Source organism: Mustela nivalis, assembly GCF_964662115.1.
Source record: "Mustela nivalis genome assembly, chromosome: 12".
NCBI classification, from domain to species: domain Eukaryota; kingdom Metazoa; phylum Chordata; class Mammalia; order Carnivora; family Mustelidae; genus Mustela; species Mustela nivalis.
This window is the reverse complement of record NC_139031.1, coordinates 76,411,978-76,436,903: the sequence shown is the minus strand read 5'-3', so window position 1 is coordinate 76,436,903 and position 24,926 is coordinate 76,411,978. Positions and strand designations below refer to the sequence as shown.

Sequence of the window (24,926 nt, the reverse complement as noted above, 5' to 3'; positions counted from 1 at the left end):
ACTTTAAGGATAGGTAACTTCAGTAACAATTGTTGGCATCTTTGCAGAGCCTGAATAAAACCAAACTGATCATGATAATGACACATGATAGAATTTCATCCCCACATGTCCTTTTTTAGGCATGGTAAAAATAACAGTATTTAACTTAAAGGGCATCAAAATGCACATCATCCCCATAAATACAGAACCCAGTTCACAGAAGACTAGAATGAAGAAATCTGTTAGGTAGCAACCTGACTCTCATTCTCAGCATTTTTAAAACTTATGTTCCTTGACACCATATGCTACAGGGAATAGTAAAGACATCTGAATTCAAATATTTTGAAGAAATGTGTATTTAGCAACTGAATACATGCTAAAAGGAATAATTTACAGCAGCAGTTTCATTACATTTGTCTCTCCAGTTTTCTAGTTCCCATCTGAAATGCAGTGATAAATACAGATATGGAACATATTTACTACCTGGCAAAAAAACATGCTTATTGAATGGGCACACAGCCTCTGCCCTTGAATAGCACATAACCCCCCTTGTCACCTGTGTGGGGAAATCTTGCATTTCAGGATGATGTTGAACACACTGATATGGAGAACCTATATAAAGTTGTAGTTCACTGTCCTTCCTCTTATTTTCAAAAGTATTTACATCTCTTTTGCCTAATGTGTAGGTAGCAAAAATATTAAACACATTACCACTGAAAATCACTAAATTGTACATAAAAGTAGCATTGAGTGTGCATTTACATGCATTTACATTTCACATTGGATTTCAACTGGGCCAGAATTTCTCTGCTGCGATGAACTTTTTCCAATCGTAAGATTACTGTCAGAACTTGCTTATGGTCATGTGAGCCTTTTAACAAAGTTCCAACTCTGATGATACATGCAATATGCCAAAGTCTAGAAAAACTTAATTAAATGGGACATTACTTTTTCGTGCAAAATGTCCCCTTCAATACACATTGGCAGAGTATGACTGTACTAAGAGTTATCTATCTGCTAGTTATATCTATAATTTTCTTTGAAAACTCAGACCTGATGGTTTATAAAGACATGCCAGAGATTTGCTTCTTTTGTTTCTTTAATTGAAGTTTAGACTTCCTTTCTCTAGGTTTTCCATAATGCGAAACAAAACTCAGTCAGACCCTGGAAGGCATCCCTAAAGTTATCATACAATTTCAATCTGTAGCCCTTCAGATGCATTCGTTTTGAGGACTAATAAGAATTAAGATATTTGTTGCAAATAAATCTGTTTCAGCCGCAAATTTCAAAGGAAGTGCAACACCAAATTTTAGCACAGTTAAGATACTCTAAGAAAATAAAAGAATTACCTATTTTTGGAGTACTCTTTGTTCTTTAATTAGTACTTCAAACATTTCTATTTCCCTATAGAAATATGTCCTTCAAATAATTTAAAATTCAAATACCATTTGAGGATGTATTTCTAAAAGTAACACTGTATTCATCAATGGAGCCTAAAATTGAGTGCAGAATATTTTTAGGCTTTCATTTGGAATAGGCATTAACAAATTGTTTATTCAAATCACTAAAACTGAAACATGAGCTTCCATCTGTGAAATATTTCAGCTGAGAATTTTTTTAAAAAAATTCACTGTAGTCTGAGGTGAGAAATTAATGCTGAGTTAATTAGAATCCCAAGACAGCTAGAGTTAGAATTTCAATGCTGCTTTCATTAATTAGCAAGAAGATGTTTCCTTTGCATTTCTGTGCATGATGAAGGATCTAGGGAGGGCTTCCTGGAAGGGTGAGTGCAGTGCAAGAGAAAACTATCATAATGCTGAAGGTCTTATACACCTTGAAGTCAATGATTCTCAAGGAATCATGTTAGGACAAGGAACAAGGCAAGTCCTTTATTGATCAGCTTTTACCTTATTTTATAAATTGCTGCAGGAAACAAAAAGTTTTACATGTTTTGAGTGTGAGCTGTGCCCTGGAAAACAGTTTGTATAAAAGTCGCTCCCATCAACATGAAACAAATCATATGTTCCTTAGACAGATAATTGTTTAAAACAAGATGAGATAAAAGACAGCTGATACAGATGTAAACAGAGTTGGGAAATTTGCTTTTAAGAAGTTGTTCTGCATATTACTGATCTTTTTTCAAAAAATTTGAGTGACAGAGATGTAATTCCTAAAGGAATCATGGGAGTTTTTTATGTCTCAAATATCATGCAGGTTTTCAAGCACAGAATTAAGAGTTTTTCTGTTAATGTTATATTTAAACAATGCTTACTCTTTTCATGAACTATGCAGTTCCTTTTCTCCTTATTGATCCATTAGGTACAACACAAGGCATTTAACAGGTCAGTTTGCATCTTCTGATTTTGCTCTGTATTTTCTAGAAAACATTATGCAAGTCAAACTCAATTTTCGATAATACTTAAAAAAGGGGGAGGTGTTATTTGTTTGAATTCCTCAGAGAAATAAAGTCTAATTTATATGCAGGCTTCAGGAAACAGCGGTAAATGATGTTTATGTGTTTCTTGAACACTACTGGCTATCCCTCTTGTGGAACTAAAAACACAATGTCGGAAAAAAGCAGCACACGATTGGAGTTTTTAAAACAAAAGCTATATAGCACAATAACTAAGACAAAAACCTACTCTAGCTTAGAAAAGAGCTAATTTTTACTGCATATTTGTCATGGTACATTTAAATTATAGTTTTAATAAAATACATCTTTAGATCAAAGCTGAAAGAAGACATCAGTAGTAGATCAGTGTATTCCATTTTTCTTCTGGATGATGGATGGTTTATGTTTTTTATATTTCCACAGACCATTTCATTCAGTATCATTTTACTCCTCCAGTACATATAAACATGAGTGCTGGTAGACAAAAAAATATCCTTGAATCCAACTGTATTTTGGAATATTCATCAGCTTCATAAATCCATGCAGTTTATTTTAAACTTTTCAGTTCAATAAAATGGCTTTGCTGATGCAGTTTTTCTTCTTTAGATGGCAATATGGCAAATGACATTTTTATTTCTCAGGCAAAGAAGAAAGCGAAACCTGTACAATGAAATCTCATAGGAAACATTTAAGTCTGCTAAAGTGAACATCTGCGTTCACCTGACCTCTATTAGGTGTTGGTATTAGGAGGAAAGCCTGTTAGCAAAGTTACTCATGGACTTAATTTATAATTGGGGGAAGTCAGTTGCATTTCCCACCATTGTAAACATCCACATAATGCCATGAAAAAAGTTCATGTATATTGCATTTTTCCAGTTATTACCTAGGCAAGTTTCTACTTGTTTGAGGTTTCTAGAGGTAATGCAGCTCAGACACTCCTGGGTGCCCTCTCAAATTCGTGGGTCCGCCTGTTTCTACCTTTCTTATTTTCCTGTAAGTGCTTCCATTTGTTACTATTCCCTTGGTTATGTCCTGGCCTTTGCCGACGCTGTTTTCGGTCCCTTTTCCATACTTGTTCACAGAACTCATCCATCGTGTTCAGGTTGGGGTGGTTGATGAGCTGCATGAAGTCTCTGTACCAGACTTTCTGGCTAGGTGTCATGCTGTTGGATATTTCTTTGGTCTTAGACCCATCCCCATCATCATCTTTATGGAGAAGTTCTTCCAAATGCTCCGTGTCAATGACTTCCAAGGTCACTTTAAGAAGAGTCTGCATGAATCCATGTTCCACGGCATGGCAGAGGTAATTGCCTGAATCCTTCCGTTGCAGGCTACGCAATAGAAGGCCTTGTTCTGTCCTGATGATATGATCATCCACTCTGATCTATCAGAAGAGAAATGGTAGCAAAAATATACATATTTAAAGAAAGAGAAGTTCTGGAACTCTGTTTCAGTAAAAATTTAGATTACGTGTTGAGGCACACTTTAACAGTTAATAAATGTCTAGCTTAAGAGAAATGATAGCAGCTGTCCTTCAGAAAAAGAGTTAGAAATTTCTGTAAATCAATTTTAAGATGCCTTGCAAAATTAAGAGAGGGTCTACTGTCTTAATATAATTTTTCATTATAATAATTTAAAATATTCAATATAATAAAAGGATAAAGAAACACTCCATTTATAAACTTGAAAGAAGGTATATAAATATAGGTGAAAGTTAACAGTAAATCTTGGAAATACAGAACCATGATATCAGAAAATAGTGCAGTGTTAGAATGAACTCGGAAGATTTGAAAAAGTTAAAAAATCAGCAGTTCAGCAAGCAGTGGAAAGCAAAGGACTACATGCTTAATAATTACCCACTTTCTAAGTTTTAGATGTGACATAAATATGAAGATGCGCTCTTGAATATATCTAACCTCCCTCTTGTTTTGTATATAGTTTACAACAGACATCTCTGAAACCCTAAGCTGAGAGGGTATAAGATTATATAAAATCAACTCTGACATTTGTATGATGTGATTACCTATATAAAGATGTTTCAAATGTCAAAAAAGGCAAGGGAGGACCTTAAACTTTATATTCAGATTGTGTTTATAAAATTGCACAGAATATATTTACCAATCAGCTACATGACCTGGTTAGTTACCCTTATTTCATACTTTTAAAAAGCTTTAAAGGCTCAGAGCATTGAGATTTTCTGTGTACATTTCCTTACTTTTACACAGAATAAATGAATACATTGAGGAGGAAGATCTGTCTGATGCTACATGCATAGTTCGTATCAGAGTTCATACTGGGACGGCAGACCCTTCATCCTAAATCTCCTACTCCCATTCTCAAACCTTTCTCCCCCATTTGAGGAGGAACTTAATAGAGAAAAGAAAACATGTTTGGATAGCAGAATTAATTGAACAATAGTTAAAATTAGTAGAGGATTTGATTTTCTTTTGCACACAAACATAGATAACAAATTGCTTTGTAGGCAACTACAAGGAAAAAGAAGACTTTCAAATACATTCCCAAATGGCTTCTGGGACAAAAGTCTTAACAGTTTACTTTTGTTTCTCCAGTTCCTAGCACAAAGCCTGTTAAAATCAGCCTTCAGGGAATGCTCCTTTAATGAATGGACTATTGGTGGGTTAAGAAAAAGATAAGAGATTCACTGTATTTTTTCACCCTCAAGTCAACCATGCTGGGGTCACTTAACATTATACGTTAGACAGAAATAATCCAGTCAATTTCATTCCTATACCTCTTCTTTTCGCTCTTCATTTCGCCTCTGGAATTGCCAATAGACCAGAGCTCGCTGTGATTTTGGACTGCATTCCAGGAACGTGCTACTATTTTCTACTCCATAGATGATTCTTTCTTCAAGGCTGTGGCCATGGTGATTATCTGGCCGGTGATGAGGAAATGAAATGAGGAAACATTAGAGAAGTAAACTCAACCTTCCAAAGTATTTCTTTGGAAATTCAGAAGATAAATTTGTTGCCTAGTCAGGTGTCTTTTCCAAATTGATTTAGGATGGCAGAAATGTCATAGGACATAAGGTGACAAAACTCAAGAGCCTGCCTAAATAGACTAATTATATTGGTATAAGTTATATAAAGCATATATAGAGAGATTTGTCTACCAGCAAGTAGCATTACAATAAAAGAAGCAGTCATGTGTGCAGTTTAACTATACATCTTTATATGCTGTGATAATACTTTCCAAGAAATTATTTTAACTGTAAAACTCTATGCTCTCACTAACGGGACCAGTTCATATGGTACTATTCTCTAGCAGAAAAGTTATTTGAACTTTTGGAAACAAGACTGTTTCTGAGAAATTATGTTGCCTCTTTATGTTTGTTTTTCATCTTAAAATTAAATTCACCAGCCATTAATATTTATTTAGTATTTTACAGAAGGTAGAGTTCAGGAAGTTTATATTTCCCACCAATAACCCTTAAATAATCTACAAGGTTGTTCTGAAGATCAATTGGTGTGAAATGTTTGAGATGGCTCAGAAGAAAGATGCACAATTATAAAGCAATATGGTTTCAATTGTCCTTATTTTAAAATGATACATCTTCTATTATTTTCAAGAGTTAGGCTAAAGAATATGGCAAGAGTATATAATAAAATGTAGCAATAAGAAAACCTGTTTCCTGATTAAATTTCTATTATTTTACCCTTTATGTAACCTCCTTCAATGTGGTAAATGAAACACAGTTAAGATCAAAAGTAGAACACAGGGAGTCTAGGTAAAACTCATTTAGAGAAGGAAAAAAAAACCCTCCTTATTATCTTGTATAATCCTGTTTCCATTATGACATCCTGTACAATCTGGAACTCATTAAATTAATTTAGAAAATAATAAATATATTTTCACATGCATGGAGGGCTGACAGTGTAGACAGATGAAAATTTTTTGCTCTCTACTTCAAACTCAGCTAGATTTTTAATTTAAAAAAAAGTCCCTCCCCCACCTTTTTTGGCATCACTTTGACAATTTTACTCTCGTTCTAATCAACTGAGAACTTTTGTCTGTCACAGACAACATGATTTGCTCTCACTAGGTTTAAAGCTCTCCACAATCCTGCTTTTACCTAACCCCTGTATACGGTTTATGTCCACCAATTCCTAATATCACCCTGCCATGGTGGACGTTCTGCCTCCATTTGGTATCCCCAGGGAGGTCAATCTCAGTGTTTTCTTTTCTATCACCCTAAACTGTGAAATGAAACTCTTCTAAAAAGTTGGGAAGTATCTGTCCCTTCTTATTTAACAGCTCAATAACCTGGAAAAAGGAAATGACTGAAATGTAAAGGAACAACATTTAACTGATCCCAAGTCACATTTTCTTTTTTTTATATTGGAGATCTATCTTTGTATGTCGGTATATATGTTGAATAGGGTAGTCTTTTTAATGCGCCCTCTGAAATGACTTGTATATCATTGAATGAATGGATATGACACATGTTGCTGTGCTAGTTTGCAAGATATCTGCTTCCCTGGATAGAGGTGAACTGAATCTCTCTGCCGAATGGGCACTGGAAAATCTCCTGTGATACCATGTTTAGAGTACCTTGTCACATTTTTTTTTCCCTCCTTGCTTTGCAGTTTGAACTTTGATTTAGAAATCCTTTTACTTGAGATATTATTCAGTTTATAAAAAAACAAAGAAGAAGAAGGAAATCTGTAAAACGTAGCAACACAGATGAACCTTGGGGAAAACTAAATGAAATAGGCCAGTCACAGCACAAGTCTGTATGATGATCCCACTTACATAAAATACCTTAAGTAGTCGGACTCCTAGAAGCTGATGTTAGAATGGTGGTTGTCAGGGAATGGGGGCGGGAGGTGGGAAGGGAAATGGGTAGGCGCTAGTCAATGGGTATGTAGTTTCGGTTATGCAAGGTGAGTCAGACCTTGAGATCTGCTGTACAACAGTGTGCTACAGAGTACAATATTGTATTCTGCACTTCAAAACTTAAGAGGGTGGGTCTCCAATAAGATAAAAAAAGGAAAAGAAAAGTTTAAATTCAAAAATCCTTTAACTTTTAGGCAAAGACTTTTCATTCAATCTCTACGTATTAATGACTCATAAGACATGACAGCATAAAACAGTAAAAAAAACATTAGAATTAGAAGCAAATAACATGATGATCCACCAGTATCTTCTGGCTTATCCAGGCCTACTTTTCTTGTAGAACTTTACGATAAGAACTGACTTGTCTCCCACCTAAGTTATGAGAGATATCTGTAAAAATCTTAAGATCTAAGTTCTTCTTTGCAAACACAGAGCTCCTTTGGTTGATTCGTTGACACACAGTAAGGAAGAGCAATGTACCTTGTATAAAAAGAAAGCCTAGTATAGGGGACCTGGGTGTCTCAGTGGGTTAAGCCTTGCCTCTGGCTCAGGTCATGATCTCAGAGTCCTTGGATGGAGCCCACAGCCGGATTTCTGCTCAGCAGGGAGCCTGCTTCCCTATATTTCTCTGTCTGCCTCTCTGCCTACTTGTGATCTTTTTCTCTGTCAAATAAATAAAAATCTTAAAAAAAAAAAAAAAGCTTAGTATAGAGTTTAATGTAAATGTAACATCCAGTAGGTACATTTTCAAATATACATAAAATTGTCTTCTTCCCAATTAATTTAATCATTCTATCTGTTCCATAGAGAGTTTTCTGTTAACCCTTCTTCTAATTCTGGGAAACCTGTTCAGTTTTTATTTTCTCAGGTTCTCTTGTGGTGACAGCAACTGTTTCCCAGTATACAAAAAATAAATAAACTAAAGAAATAAAATAGAAGTTTTCTTTTCTTTTCTTTTTCTTTGAGAGAGAGAAAAGAGGAAGAGGTAGAGAGAGAATCTTAAAGCAGGATCCATGCCCAGAGCAGAGTTTAACGCCTGATGCACCAGGCTCAATGTTGCAACCCTGAGATCATGACCTGAACCAAAATCAGTAGTCAGATGGTTAACTGACTGAGCCGCCCAGACATCCAAAAGTTCCTTAACAGTAAATATTTTCTTATATTTAAGAAACCATTTCATCTGCTACTTGTAGTACAGTCTAGCATAAGATGGTATTTGATTTAATCAAGAATTTATACTAAGTTGCTTTTAGTTTATAATAGCAATAGTTTGTGAAGTTCTTCAAGAAACATGACATTCAGGTCGTTTTCCACCTGAGTAAGAACCACAACTGGAGAATTTAGTTCACTGCCCAGGGGTCTTTACATTGCCTTGATAACTACTCTCACCAACACCATTAGTACTCATTCCCCCTTTAAATCTGGCTTTTCTTTCTCTCTTTTGTCCAAATAAAAAAGCAAAAGAAAGTGTTCTAGTTAGTAAGCAATGAAGTTACAAGTTCTGCCATATTAACTATCAATCAGAGTCGTTATGCATAGGTACTATTGTCTTTCTTTGGTTTGAGATTCTCTTACTCTATGTTTCGTTAGATTCTGCTGCCATCAGTAACAACTGCAAAAACTAAATTTCCACTGAATATAGTAGTTTCCATTAATTCTTCTACAGTACAATGTTTCTATCATCCACAAATTTTAACTTAGCACCATAATTTTCATTTAAATTGCCCTAGGCAAGCATTCCTATATTTGGGTGCTGGGCTATAACAACCTATAAACATTTTTTCTATTGATTTCCCCATACCTGAAACTTTATAAACAGATACCCAATAAACATTTTAGACCAACAAGAAGCACTCAATAACTATCCATTTCCTTTCCTGATCCTTCTACCCCAAATGCTTGAGTAGATGTCACACAACATAGGACACTTCAGAATTCTGATAATACTCTATTTCTCTTTCTCCTGCCTTTATTTCCTCTACCCCCGAATCATTGTCTCTGTTTCTATCTTTCTATTAAAAAATATAAATAGGGGACAATATTTTGATTCTTGTCTTACTAGATTTTCAATTTTTTTTTCCTTAGGATGCCAAACATACTATCATTTTGACTTTATTAAAGCAAAAAGCTCTACATTGAAATGGTAGCACAGTACAGCTATAGGTTAAATATTTTTCAGTGCATATATTACTGAACTTAAAATTATCCAATAAAAATCAAAAGATCAACTAAGAAAAACACTGTTGATTAAAGATAGGAATAGGATAGGAAAGGATAGGAAATCTTGCATATTCAGGGTAAGTATAAATGAGGATCTCCCTCTGGATTAAACTAATTGATCCGAGAGCAGTTTACATGGAACACATTGGGTTATTCCCATAACATGACTGATTTTTGTGAATTGTGTTGGATGGGGTCCTTCTGATCTATGCTGAGGAAGCCCAGAAAGAATACTCTATTGATGTGCTCACTGTGTTCATGTCACAATGCTGTTCAGTACGGTGTCCACTGCCATGCACTATTTTCTTGATGTTCACCTTGGGAGATTTTTTTTTTTTTTTTCTGGTGTAGTTTTAGGAATTATTGAGATTCTCTTGAGTAAATGATTTTTTTTTTTTTTTAAAGTAGGCTCCACACCCAACATGAGTCTTGAACTTGCAACCCTGAGATCCAGAGTCACATGCTCTACTGACTGAGCTGGACAGGTGCCCTGAAAAACTGACTTTAAAAAAAATTTTTTTTAAGAATTAATTCTGTGGCTCATGTGTTGATCAGTTTTTCCCCTCACCACTGGCTAAAAAAACTCATTAGACAAATTTACGTTCTATCCTTAGAACTTCACGATGACTATGTTCTCCCTTCACGCCTGGTTTTGTTCTGTCAGTATACCTGTTTGTCTGTGTGACATTATTGCTATCTTTGTCTTATCCTTGTTTTTAATCAAATAATTACACATCATCTGAAATATATTATTGGGTCATCTAGCAATTTTGAACAACATAAAGTTTTTATAACCCTTTTTAGTATCTTTTTTGTTAAAAATTTATCTATATAAAAATAAGAGTATAATGCCTGGACACAGAAACCATCATAAATATGTGAGGTACTATTATTGTTACTGCTGCTCTTGTGATAGTTTCAACTATTAATTCAAAACTTAAAATCTTTATTGAGAATTCAGAGTAAGACAAATTATGAACTGCTTTCCAACATCAATCCTACTTCCTGACCACCATCAAATAAACTATTTTCTCTTCTATGCTTCCTAAAAATCTTTTTACATATAGTTTGCAAACACATGTAGTTTTATTTGTTATGATTATTTATTAATCTGGTTGTCTTCCTCCATACCATATGTTTTATAATCCTGGCACTAGGCAGTCATAAACCCTTGGCTGATGTTTGCTGAATGGAAAATCCAGGTAACTATTTACACTGCATTTAAAGCTAAAATTTCATGTAATTTTGATATCCTCAGACACAGAGTTATCATAATTACATAAAAGAAATGGTTTAAAAGTTTAATCAGTTAAAAAAGGGCATAGGATTTATAACCTTGATGATGACAGAATATGCTATTAAACCACCTTGGCAAATATAAACATTTCAAATCTTCTAGTTTTTTTGTTTTATAATGTTACAAGAGTTGATTTGAGATATGGTGGTAGAAGATAACTAATCAAGTACACTCCAAAATAAAAAATTCCAAATATGGGATAATAAGAGAAAGAGATTAGAGAAATCATATGAATATATTCTCACATCTCCAGGGACACCTATAAGTCCAAAGGATGTCTATGCCAATGAGCAATTCTGTACATTTCCAGAAAGAAACCAATCCCATTTTAATCTATTTTAAAATACATTTCGTACTTAGAAAGCAACTGTTTTGAATATAAACTATTGTTAAGAAAATTATCAGTAGACAAGAAGTGTAGAGTTAGTTGCTAAATTGGCATAATGAATTCTCATGAGTTGAATTGAATAAAGGAAAATAATTGAGAGCAACAAACATTAAAATTATTTTAAAAGTACCACAGTGTATTTGAATAACACAACGTTAACAATATATCGCTGTTGTTAATGACAAGAAATAATGTTTTTAAGGAAGCAATCTTCAATTAATCATTTCCTCCTTTAGTGGGATAATTTATGGAAATGAAATGAGGCTAATAAACCAGAAAGAATGGGAGGAAAGAAAGAAGTTAAATAAATTGCTTCCTTTTGTAACAACAAAAAGTCATGATATCCATCATTTGGCCAGAAATATCATGTTGCTAAAGGCCTTATTTAGTATTTGATTCTCTTCCAATACAGCAGAAACAGAAGGCATCACATTTCAGCTTTCCATTTATTTCACTCTCCTTTTTAACCCCATAAATGTCTCCCAGGATTGAAATGTTAATAATGTAAGAACGTGATATCATGGAAAAAAGATAGAGATGGGTGGGATAGTAAACCCTGTATTTATTCAACTACTTAATTTCTATTATAATTTTTGATGTTTTCCCCTGAAAGTTCTTTTAAAGTTGAACTTCATAAGTAATGAATATACTAGTAAAAGTTAATTTAGGATAGGAGGAAATGGTTGCAAATTATTTTAAATATTTAACAAATATTTTTAGTTGCTGAACTACATAAAGGGAAATCTAATTCCAGTAGTTCTTATCACATTTTATAATTATATTTGTAATTGTAACTTTAAAATTGTAATGTTAATATTTTACATTGCAAATTTTTTTCTCAATAACTTAAGGCTAAACTAAGGACAAAAGGAAATGTTGCCCACAAGCTCTCGGTAACACACAAGACTACAAAAAGGCGTTTCTTATTTTTTTAATTTAAAAAAAAATTTAATGATTTTATTTATTTATTTGACAAAGAGAGACACAGCAAGAGAGGGAATATAAGCAGGGAGAGTGGGAGAGGGAGAAGCAGGCATCCTGTTGAGCGGGCAGCCAGATGCGGGGCTTGATCCCAGGACCCTGGGATAATGACCTTAGCCAAAGACAGATGCTTAATGAATAAGCTACCTAAGCACCCTCAAAATGCCTTTCTTAAGTATAAACATCATTACTTAGATTTTCCTTACCAGATTCTAGATGTTCTTTTCTAAAAATATAAATGGTCATTTATCAATAGGAAAGAACCTAATTTGACTTCAAATGAAGGAATAATCCCCCTTTAAATAGCAGTAGCTAAAAAGTCATTTTATCAGTTAAGTCTTGGGAAGGCTTAAAATACCTAAAAATAAATAAAATTGAAGACGAAAAATTTCATTTACCCCTAACATTCATGTGTGTGTGTGTGTGTGTGTGTGTGTGTATATATATATATAAAGATTTTATTTATTTATTTGACAGAGAGATCACAAGTAGGCAGAGAGGCAGGCAGAGAGAGAGGAAAGGAAGCAGGCCCCCTGCTGAGCAGAGAGCCTGATGAGGGACTCAATCCCAGGACCCTGAGATCATGACCTGAGCCAAAGGCAGCGGCTTAACCTACTGAGCCACCCAGACGCCCTCAGCCAGACTATTAAGATGGCTAAAACTGACTTAATAATCTCATATATTGTAGTACATTGAGAACAAGTTCTATGGTATATACTAAGCTACATAACAGGGGTCCTGTTTGTTTATTGATAAAATGCTTAGTACAATATTTCTTCAATGTTTTGTATGATGCTTGTACCAACTAGTTACTAACTAGCTGAATGTGAGTTTGCATGCATGCATATGTATGTATTAAAGTCCATGTGCTTAATGCATCTGTCAAGTACAAAAAAAGACTCAATTATGAAACCTTAGAGAAAATTTAAACTTAAAATTTATCAACTTGGGAAAATATCAGATTTTAAACTACTTTGTTTTATTTCCTAAATTAAGATCTGTCTCTGGTGCTGGGAAATAATTACCAAACAGAATACGGCATGTAAAATTTTATAATTCAAGTAGTTTCCCATCTTTTTCAACCCACTGATTCCTGTGGATGTTAGTTTAAAATGTTCTTGTTGGCATATATAATGGATAAACAAGCAGATAGATAAGACCATGGTATTTTAACTTTACTATTCATAGGTAATTATTGTATTAGAGGTGGTCACTAGTATCTTAATTTTTAGAAATTAATTTAAAATATGGAAATGAAATTGATATGTTATGAAGTTAACACTGAAGCCACCTGAATCACTGCATTTACATTTATGCTTGATACCTTTGTTTGTGGAAGGCTGTAGTGCTTCTTGGTATAAAACAGATTGAAATTTCATTATGAAAAAAGCACAACCAATATGAAGATACCTATTACCATGTTTATTTATTCTATATTGAATATCTCATATGTTTTATTTTTATGATTTTATAGCAAATGTTTTACCAAGAAAGCATATATAATATATATGGCAGAATAAAATTACCATAGGAATTTTTACATTTAAACATCAGGAAACATGGACTTTAATTTACTTCTTCCCAAGAGATATGATAGATGATGGAAAACACCCATATACTGAAGCAGAAACCTTCCATAAACAATAATGAAAATACCATCTTGTATTTTAATATGTTTCCCTTATTTTGGGAATTTAAAAAATACAGCATGCTTTAAAAACCTTACAACAGTTAAATTATGGGTGTATAAACAGTTGGGTGATCTCTTATGACATATTTAAAAACTGAGTAAGGAACAATGATAGTACAAAATATTTCAAACCTCTTCTTATTCAGGTGTGTGTGTGTGCACGCGCATGTCTCGCACACCTATACTATGGAATAACTGGATTTGCCTATTTACAAGATAATACTATAATAATTTCATTCTAGAATTTCATTCCAGAATGTACACTTTGTATATTTTAATACCTCTGATAATAGAATATGTCTTAGAGCTGTTCTTGACCTGAGTTCAAATTGCTTTCTTCTGGAAAGAGTTTGTTTTCACTTTGGCCAGATACATGTGTCTCTCCTAACCTGACACCTCTTTATTTTATTTTATTTAAAGATTTTTTTTATTTATTTGACAGAGAGAGATCACAAATAGGCAGGCGGGGGTGGGGAGCGGGGGAGGAGGCTCCCTTCTGAGCAGAGAGGCTGATGTGGGGCTTGATCCCAGGAACCTGAGATCATGGCCCGAGCCAAAGGCAGAGGCTTAACCCACTGAGCCACCCAGGCACCCCTGACACCTCTTTAAACTAAAGTCTTGTCTGAGGTACTTGGTCCACACTGTTGGTGTGAATTCAGAAAGTAAATGTTTTGAGTATCACACTGAGATTCAAGAAGTGGTTTTTCCCTTTTCTACCACCCATGATTATAGGTGAAACAAGTAAATGTCCTTGCTGTCTTCTTCATAGGAGTTTATTTCTTTTTTTCACTAATAGTAAAACACTGTAAGCTGGCTTGATGCTGGCATCACTGTTAGAGTATCCATCGTGGAGAGCTTTTCTTCCTTAGCAGTCCTTAAAAAATGGTGCATCTTATATTCAGTGACATCTTAGACTTGATACAATTTGGTAATTTGTTAAAGTTAAGGGTTTTGGGGGTTTTTTTTTAGGGCTGACATCATGCTCATCTATCAAGTTTTGAGACCTCTCTTGAGGCTAAATGCTCAGATTCAGTTGGAATTTCTGTGTGTATAAAATAAGCTAAAACAGAGACCAGATTAGCATTGCTACAAAATACTAAGTTTACAGTTCTGCAGACCACAAAGATGACATTGCCAAGATGTTTTATGAAATTCTGGAACAATGCTGATGCCAGCCGAGACATAAATTGAGATGAGCCAGTTGCAGAGATAATTAAGAAGACTGAATTCTGTGGATGTTTTACTGTGCGATGCTAGAAGGGAAATGCATGTATGTAGAACAGCCAAGAGAATAAACACAAAGTAAATTCAATGATGGTACCGAATTAAAGTTAGGACATAAAATATTTCAAAGATTCAAAAATCCAAGATGATGTTAACCTTTTTAAATGTTGTTATATATGGTTTGTCCCTTTCTGAGCATGGAGATCGTAATACTACTCATTCTCGTTTAGTAAAGAAGGGAGAATGGTAAATGGACTCAGCCACTCATGCTCTCGGAGGCAAAGTCAGACAAGCTCCAATTTTGTGCATAAGTTATTTTAGGGAAGGGAACAACATAATGGAAACAACCTGAAGTTTCTCTTTAGCATTTTGTATGAGGTGTGAGCGAGAAGACAAGAAGATCTGCCAGCACATACACATTTAGGGTTTCATACTAAAATTTCCCTAGGTGAATAGCCACTAGTGATGGAAAAGAGTGTGCCAGATTAAAGGAAGGTGGAGCTGGAGTTTTCTATGTGACACCTAGGCCCGCTCCCCATTAGTGCTGCCTTTACACAAGAGGGAGCAAAGAGCTGAGTGAGTGTTAAAGGTTTCATCGAGAGTGAAATTTCTTCCACCTTAATGCAGAGTTATTTTATATAGTCTTTCTATTAAAACCTCAGGATATGTAAAATATAGAGTGTTACAGAATATGTTTACCATTACAGCTGGAACTGATTGTCCTGAAGTGTATAATTTGGCTTCAAGTTGCTTAGCAGTTTTCTGGGAAAACATCTCATATCTTTGTATGTTTCCATATGAGCACATATATTTTATTCAATGTGAGATGTGACACTAGCAAGACAACATACAAGATGTCACAGGGCTGGGCCCTGGGTTTTTGCCCATTTTATCTCAAAAATTGACATCACCTATTCTAAGATAATTCACTGTTTCCTAATGGTAAGACTCAGTCTGGCCCCATGGGAATGCCTGACTTAGTTTCCAAACATTTGAAATTTACCGTAATCTATGGTATATAGTTTTCATGTTTGGTTAATTAGTAATACAAGCAGACAAAAAAGAAAGAAGCCTTCTAAAAGGGAATGTTTTATTTCTTCTGAACTTCTGAGACTATTTTACCGTTTCTTCCCATATATCACATGCATTTAGGTAGCATTGTTTCCACACACAGACATACACACACACACACACACACCCAGTAACACTGAACCACAGAAATTCCCTTTCTTTCCTATATTATTTTGACTGAAGTATCAAAAGAAAAATTGAGTCATGTTTACTTTCTATACTTAAGCAATTCTATATTCTCAATTTTTAAAAGCTTTCATCACTCTAACTTCATCAAAACAGAACTTCAAAATCTGAAGCACTTTCCAAAAGCCATTCATTCAACAGTCAATATTTCTTTATACACAGTCTTGCTTTTTAAAAAATATGCTTTTGGTCAGCTCTTCTTTGTATTATATGTATGTCACAATTCCAGCATATATATCATTTTCAAAAAATACCAAGTGGGTCTATGAAGGAACTAGATTATTCAACAAATGGATATGTCTACAGTAATTCACCAGCAATCTTTAAAATATAGCATAGTATCTTACATGTAGTAGTATATAATCATTTTTTATTAGTTAATTGATTGGTCAATGATGTTTCTTAAGAAATCTATTTTTTTTTTTAAAAGATTTTATTTATTCATTTGACAGAGAGAGATCACAGGTAGGTAGAGAGGCTGGCAGAGAGAGAGAGAGAGAGAAGCAGGCTCCCCGCTGAGCAGAGAGCCCGATGTGGGACTCGATCCCAGGACCCTGAGATCATGACCTGAGCCGAAGGCAGCGGCTCAACCCACTGAGCCACCCAGGCGCCCAAGAAATCTATTTTTAAATATGGTTGTGTTAATAGCAATGTATGACTTAAGTCATTTTCACAATAAATAATAGATGCTATTTAGTTTAAATCCTTACTAAAAACCAAAAACAGTAAGGGACGTATCTGTGCTGTAGCTTCAAATGTTTAGATTCATTCAATAAAAGTGTATTAAATATCTATAATATTCAAGATAATTGCATCTGTTATAACCCTAGAAATATGAGTGAGCAAAATAGCAAAGTCTATATTGATATGGAGATTGAAGTATGATCAGAAATGAGCTCTAATTCTATTGTCCTATTTCTTTTACTTGCAGTTTTTATCATTAGCTTCTCCATACCTGAGCAAAAAGATTCTTTAATATGACAAATTCATAATACTGCATTGCTTAAATGGTGCCGATCATAATTCAATATTTGTACATGAAATAGATTAATGCAATGGTTGTCCATCTGAAATACATCATGTGAAAAATTTAAGGAGGATATGTCAATAATCTACCCTACCTGCACAAACACAAAAAAATCATGACATTTGCTCCAATTCAGTGGTATCCTTTTTCTTTATAATGAGAACAATAACAGACAGTAAAGTTCTTGGCAAGAAATTGTGCAAGCAAGATGGACCCCAAATATAGGCTCAATTTGTGGGTACCTATCTTCTGTTACTGGCATCCCCCAGACAACCCTGTGAGTATTCATGAATCAGATACCAGCACGTACAGGATACACAACAGGAAATCTGACCTCCAGAAGGTAGCCAGGCTTTGGAATGCATGTTGGGGTGTTATTTATGCAGTATGTTTTCTTTCTTAACATTCATGAAACGTGAATATTGTATACCAGAAGTAGTGCATCAAATCCAAGTTAACTGATAAAAATATTAGACTTTCTTTTAAGATCAATGTAAAAGACACCAAAAAAGTTAATAAGGTAATTATGTTCAATTACACGTAACATATTTACATTTTGTATTTCAGCTATTTTTAACTATGAATTGTTCATTAGCTGTGATGTCATTGATATGTTTTCCCAGCAGAGGGAAGCACAACCTCATTATTGTTTTTGTAAAGGGTTGAAATGGGGGGAGTGAGATATACTACAATTTTACCACATTTTAAAGGAAGTTTGGTTGATATTCCAGCATTAAGTACTGGATATTAATTAGGGCTTGACATCTTTAAGGAAGCATAAAATGAAACAATCCAAATCCTCAGTTCAAGGGAATATCCTACTAGAAAATCAATGTGAAGAGAGCAGAATTATCTTCTACTTGACTAGGATACCCAATAACAATATAGAAGGGCTGCATCATCACCATAATAATTTGAATGGCTTATTTTAAGGCTACATTTTCTTCTTTAATATATTTAAATGAATATTTCTCTTGCCCGTTGCTCTCAAGTTGCTAACTACATATGAAAGCATGTATTAAACCTGGCTTCTTCTTGGTAATATGAGAAAATTGAAATTTAAGCATTGTGAGGATCTAAAACTTGGATTTATCATATCTGCAATTAAAAAAGCAAAATTCACCATTTAGTATTCTTTAGAATTTTCTTTCTTCTAGATTTCCTTTCTCTTCAGTTGCATTTCCTTAAGTATTCTGGTACTGCTGTGTGCCCCGCATGCACATGTGTGGGTATACACTACTGCTTATGACTTACCCTGGTATTAGCAGGTTGAAAGATGAAAGTATTGTAACTTACCATGGTGTTGTAAGTCTGAACAGTGAGTGAGTGGGTCTCCATTTCTTATATCTTGTCGTCTTGTGCGTCTAAAACAATTACATTTAAAAGGTATTATAGCATTCTTATCCCATCTTCATATTTGTCATAAGAATTAAGAAGAATCAAAAATCAAAGACACCCGGACCTTCAGGAAGTCATGCATCTGTATCTGACTAAAGAATTTTTTTTTTTAAGCAGCTCATTACACCTGTAGGTGAAGTCTCCTGGTGATCAAAATGGAAAATAATATATAAATGCACTAACAATGCAGTAAAGTTTTTCAAAGTTATAACAAAAGATTCATGGTTTATGTACAACTGGATGCCAATCAGGAAGAATGTAACATCAGGAAACTCTAAAGTTCTTAACATTTTAAATTCTGAGAAAAAGGCACAAAATATAGAATACCAACCCGTTTCTTCAATAATCCGAATTAAACTTCCTTTTTCTGTTCACTAATGGGAGCGTGAACTTGCAAATTAAAATTGACGATTGTTTTCTTTCTCTTAATACTTACTTATACATAATTCCTTACATAGCCTTTTGTTAAATTTAAAAGTATTAATTCTGTGATATCCATTTTTTTAAGATTTTATTTATTTGTCAGAGAGCAGGCAAGAGTGGTGGAGAGGAGCAGAGGGAGAGGGAGAAGCAGACTCCCTGATAAGCAGGGAGCCCAATGCAGGACTCAATCCCATGACACTGGCATCATGACCTGAGTCGAAGGCAGACGCTTAACAGACAGAGCCACCCAGGCATCCCTATGAAATCTAGTTTTAAGTTGCTTTTGAAGTTTTCTCTTTGGTTGTTATATCAACCTTTCATTAATAAAACATTTCTTTTGTGATCCTACAGCTATGACTGCAGACTGATTTACCCGTGAAATGAATAAAAGAAGAAGTGCGGTAACAAATATTGTAGAGCAAGTCTGCCTCCTGTCAGAGGAAGATGGCAGAAGGAGGACTCACCTCTAAGAAAAGCCAAATCTGCTATAAAAATCTAAAGAGATTTCTTCCTACATACTGCTGCTCAGATAATATTAGTTGCAACACATTCTGGGTGTCTTCTTTCTTTACTTTGTTGGTGGTTGACTGGAAAGGAGGTTGTCTCTAGCTATCTCAGTGCAAGTAGGATGTGGAGATTGAGAAAGAGGCTAAAAATGGAGATAGGCTACATATAACAGAATGAAAAAGACTAGGGACATTTGCCCAACTATTTTCTGTGTCAATGTTAATTAATATTGTCTTGCTGCAAAGTTAGTTACCACCCCTGAAAAGAGTTCTCACAAAGGCCATTGAGATTTGCAAACATGGAAATTGTTACTGTATTCATAAATTTAGAAGACTAAAGTATTTATAGATTTCTATTTGTAGAATTGGTGAGACTATCAAACAGATGTTGCGCATTTCAAAATTGAGCCAACAAGGGAACTTGTGAAACACGAACCACAAAGCATTTGGAAAGGCATTTTTTACTGCCATTTAGGCTTTTGAAAAAAGCCATCACAAAGAATATATAAATTGTGAGGCCTGCCTCTAAACATCCTTTTCAAAGACACATGGAATTGGATTAAGTAAAATCTTCAAGGCACAACAAAAATGTGTTAATGATAATTCCTTCAGTCTGGAATTATAGGTATGCAATAAACATATTTCAAATATATAATATACAGGTTTTTAACTTTTTATAGATGTAGTTATCTCATTTTTATCTTCTTTCTTGTTAAAAAAAAAAGCTTAAAATTTGATCGAGTTATTGCTAATTTAGGTAACATCATATACTTCCACGTGGAAATGTAACAGTACTCATTTTTAATTCAAGCATGAATTTTATATTTTCCAATATTAAAAGTACCTAGATCTAAGTGATATTAAGAACCACAGAAGTTCAACCTTAAATAATTTAATTTTATTCCTATAAAAACTGCATATTCCTATTTATTAAACTATCCATGTTTCCTTTACTCAGTAACACATTTTCTCCACACTAAACTTTTGTTTCAGTTTTAAACTTCTAGCAAAATCGATTGGTTTATGAAAAAATATAAACATGTTATTTTAATTCTGAATGTTGAAGGCTTAAGGAAATTGCATTTATTAAATGGAATTAGCTACTACTACACTTACATTTAATATTAACAAGATAACTGTTTTAATCTATATGGACTGATTATATATGAAAAATTTAAGTTGTACACGATTTAACACAGCCAATGTTATCTGAAGTATGTAATCAAAAGATTTAAGTACATATTAGGGTTATTCCTTTCCCCTAGAATTTTTTCAAAACATGTTAAATGACCCAAATGTAGAACACAGCTTACTAGCAATGAAAAAAATCCACATCACAGCTTCTTGTAAAACATTAACTACAGTAAAAAATAAAACAAATTTTATTACTCCTAAAAGGCAGTGGACCTTGATAACTCTGATTTCTATTTTATGTTTCAAAAGGCTGATGTGCATACTGTTAATCTTTGGGTTTATATTAGCAAGTTACTGTGTATTGCTTTCATTGCTTGTTTCTGAAATACTAGTAAATATCTACAGAGACAGGTAGCCATATGTTTGCTGTAGAGAGTATGCTGAGGTGAATATTTTGTCAGATTAAGAAAGTGTTTTTATTTTTTGAAGCTTAAGTAAACCCAGTTTGTATACAACTTTTAAGATGTGTCTAAGAGTTCCCTGAAGGTTAACAGTACTCCTCAACAGTACTGTATCAAATAATCAAATGCCTGTTCCTAATGCCCACAATCTCCTAGACAGCAATGTATAACTATGTTTCATCTAAACATATTATTTTAGATAGCTTCTAGGCATATCTTAGCAACTTTTGAGCATGTCTAAGAAAGATGCTGTTAAATATTATGAATATGCTTAAAATATTTGTGTAATATATACAAAGATATTATCATGTGGTTTTATATTTCAAGTTCAAACACTACAAACACAAGACGATACTATGGTAATACCATGGTCTTTAAATTTGGGAGGGGTCGAATAAATATATATTTTGCATCAAATAAAGATATAGTATGATGCTAGTTAGTCAGCATTATACAAAAAATGTAGTATCTTTTAAAATTGCAAAAATTTTTCTTGACTTTTTATAATTGAAACCCTGTATACTATCTAAGACTCTAAAAGTAAATAAATTACTTTCTTTGCAAATTATCCATTCATCCAATGACATAAATTGCCTTTTAAAATTTAAAACCAGGATAGAATGTTGCTGGATAGAAAAAAAAGAGTATTTTTGGAGAGAAAAGCATTTTGGTCAAAAGGCACATGGCCCAGTTTAGATTCTGTTACTGACTTTCTCTGTGGCTTTGGCCCTCATTTCTCCCCCTGTGTAAAATGAAGTCGGAAAACTTTATGATTTCCGAGTGTAAACATTCAAGGACAGTACTGTAATGTTTTAGATTTCCCTCAGTAATTTATTAAAACCATTTGTTCCATTATATTTGGTACCCAACTATAATTACACGTTTTTCTGATTGTTTTGACTATTTAAGAGAAAGGAAAAAACCCCCAAATCCCTTGAAACCACTCTTCATTCATCAGAAAAAGGTGATGTACTTATATGAAGAAAGCTGTTTAAAAACAGATTCAAGTAAGATAAATAGCAAACATTCGTATTTATTTCTGGTATTTCTCCTACCTCTTTGCAGTGGGAAAATAGCGAGAGCATGAAGAGCCATCCCAGGCACAGTAAGGGTCTCGGGCGAGGCAGCACTCTGCGCAGGCTTTCCCATAAATATCGCAGCGGTGTAATGGAAGCTGAGCGACCCCCGTGGTGGAACCGATATATAGTTGTTGCTGTGGGAAAAGTTTAGTATTATGTCAAAACAATCCTGTTGTGTTTTTTTTTTATCTTTTCTCTAAAAAAGGGTTACTTATACGGAACACATCAAAAATAGATTTATGCTAATGGGTTCAAAAAAATCCCATTATTGGCAATTTTGTCAAAAGCCTGGCAGATCATATGAACATTTAAAAAGACCAAGAGCAACATCTAAATACTTGGCTAAAACAAGTGTATTTTAAAATATAAAACCAAGGGAAGACAGTCAAGGTTATATATCAGTTATATCTCAATAATGATAAAAATTTAAATTAAAGATGACACAGTAATATAATTTTCAAATCTTCAATGTTTTTGTTCTTGGAAAGCTTTCTTTTTTTTTTTTTCTTTTAAACTTCTCTGCTGTTTGTAATTTTGATTAATCAGCAAATCAATATTGCCATGTATTCTCTTGGTCTTGAAGCAGGGAACATTTGCATTTGACTCATGGGTGCCCTGTATCATTGCCTGTGATATAGTCTGCCCTCCTATAAGTCCTCCAGAGGAAAGCTTTGGTGCTCGCATTTTAAGTCTCACTCAACATCAACTGTCTTGTCTTTGCACTACCTTCAGGAAGATTACTTTAAACCAAACAACTCAACTGCTTTTCATCTGAAAGATCATCAAATGGGGAAATGTACACTCTGGCTGGTGCAGTAGACTTGAACACAGAACTTGGCTGTTGTGGAAAAGTGCTATGTTGGCCATCAAGGTACCTGGATTCTAAATCTTGCCCTGTACTAATTCTCTGTGTCATCTTGAGCCATTCTCCTAATTTTTCTAAGACTTCACTTTCTTAGTCACAAGATGAGCATGTTTAACTAGATCTTTAAAGTATGCATTCAGATAAAATGTTTTACAATGCCATTATACTCAATGAATTTGCAGTTACCAAATGAGGTAGAATATGGGGGGAGAAACTTTGTGGCAGCAACCAAACCAGGATTTCAGTACAGTTTTAAAAATGCTTTTTACGGTTCAGGCAGTGTAGCATTTGAGCAACTGCAAATACATGTAAATACAAGATAAAATACAAATAAAACTTTCGTAATTTCTCCACTTTTTGCTGTAATTAGTATCATAGCTCCTTTTCTTGTACTAAAGGACTGAATGGCTATAGTAAGCCTTAAATAAAAGTTGAATAAATACTGAACCATGTATTGGTACACATGGAAAAGACTTCAAAATTGTATTTTAATTTCTTTACAATGTCAATGAAAAAGAAGTTGTAGAAAAGCTAATATTTGAAACATGGTGTGCTCTTTTAATATTACAAATTGCCTGAAAGCAATGGATATAATTAAAATTACATTTACAAATTACTTTGAAAGATGAACAACATAAATAAACATAAATTGAAGATTGACGTATCTATTATAATCTATGAAATTAATGGGGTTATAAAAAGTATTTAAACACAAAATAATTCTGTGTTTAAAAGCTAACCAGCTAACATATCTTAATAAAAGAAAGGGAAATAAGGGAGAAAACGTAATACAGTAAAAAGTAAGCCATTCTTAAAACAGTTACCTTGATAACTTTTACCCTGATTCATATTGCTTATTGCATTTCAGTAGTAAAGACTATTTATATCAATATTCTAGTTTAGTAGTAAACAGAATATGTACTATGGATGTTCAATCTCTTAATATATTCATCTTTTATTATGAACCAAAAGATTCTATAAATCATGGCAAATTAAAAAAAGCAGTAGTTGAGTCCTTGGGAGGAAAAGATGAGTATTGTTAAGCTCTCTGTCAAGAGAAATTTATGCTGATTTGTACTTCTCTTAAAGCTTCCATAGAACCAGAATGTGGTAAAAGTTGGCTGTGATTTGAAAAATATTAGTAAAGGACTATTGGAAGGAACTTTCTCCCCCTCCTGTCCTTTCTCTCCTTCAAAATCGTAATTAAAAAAAAAAAAAAAAACACTTAGTTTGTACTGAAGGCAGGCAATCACAATGCAATAAAAGATGAAATAAACATGACAACTTTTTAAAATTTTTATTTATTTTTTTGTTTCTTTTTCAAAGAGAGAGAGAGGGAGAGAGACGGACAGCATAAGCAGGGGGAGGGGCAGAGGGAGAAACAGACTCCCTGCTAAGCAGGGACCTTGATGTGGGACTTGATCCCAGCCTCTCAGGATCATGACCTGAGCTGAAGGCAGACATTTAACCAACTGAGACACCCAGGTGCCCAACATGAGACACTGAAACGAATTAGTTAAAATGGTTGGCATTGGTGAATATGGACTTGTGGAACACCGTATTGTGGTCAGAACTATTTAAAAAACTACTGATCAAGTTGGTCACACCAAATCAAAAGATCTCTAGGACTAGCCAATAACTTAAGAAGCATAAGCGAAATTCACACAAATTTTTAAGAATATGACATTTTAGTTGGGAAGGAGTTATTACCTAAATAACAGTATCTAAATCTGTCATATTCCTTTAAG

The 24,926-nt window shown here is 34.0% G+C and overlaps 1 protein-coding gene across 3 annotated transcripts in view; it reads right to left on the bottom strand.

Annotated features, from left to right (window-relative positions):
- Positions 1–319: 319 nt before the first annotated feature.
- SEMA3A (semaphorin 3A) overlaps positions 320–24,926 on the bottom strand; it is a 310,401-nt gene continuing 285,794 nt past the window's right edge. For all 3 annotated transcript variants that reach the window (XM_082692542.1, XM_082692543.1, XM_082692544.1), the window contains 4 exons: positions 22,290–22,447; positions 18,609–18,676; positions 5,124–5,266; positions 320–3,755 (listed from right to left, as the gene is read on the bottom strand). In XM_082692542.1, the coding sequence (XP_082548668.1) occupies positions 3,300–3,755; positions 5,124–5,266; positions 18,609–18,676; positions 22,290–22,447 (825 nt within the window). In that variant the 3' untranslated portion in view covers positions 320–3,299. The remainder of the gene's footprint in view (positions 3,756–5,123; positions 5,267–18,608; positions 18,677–22,289; positions 22,448–24,926) is intronic.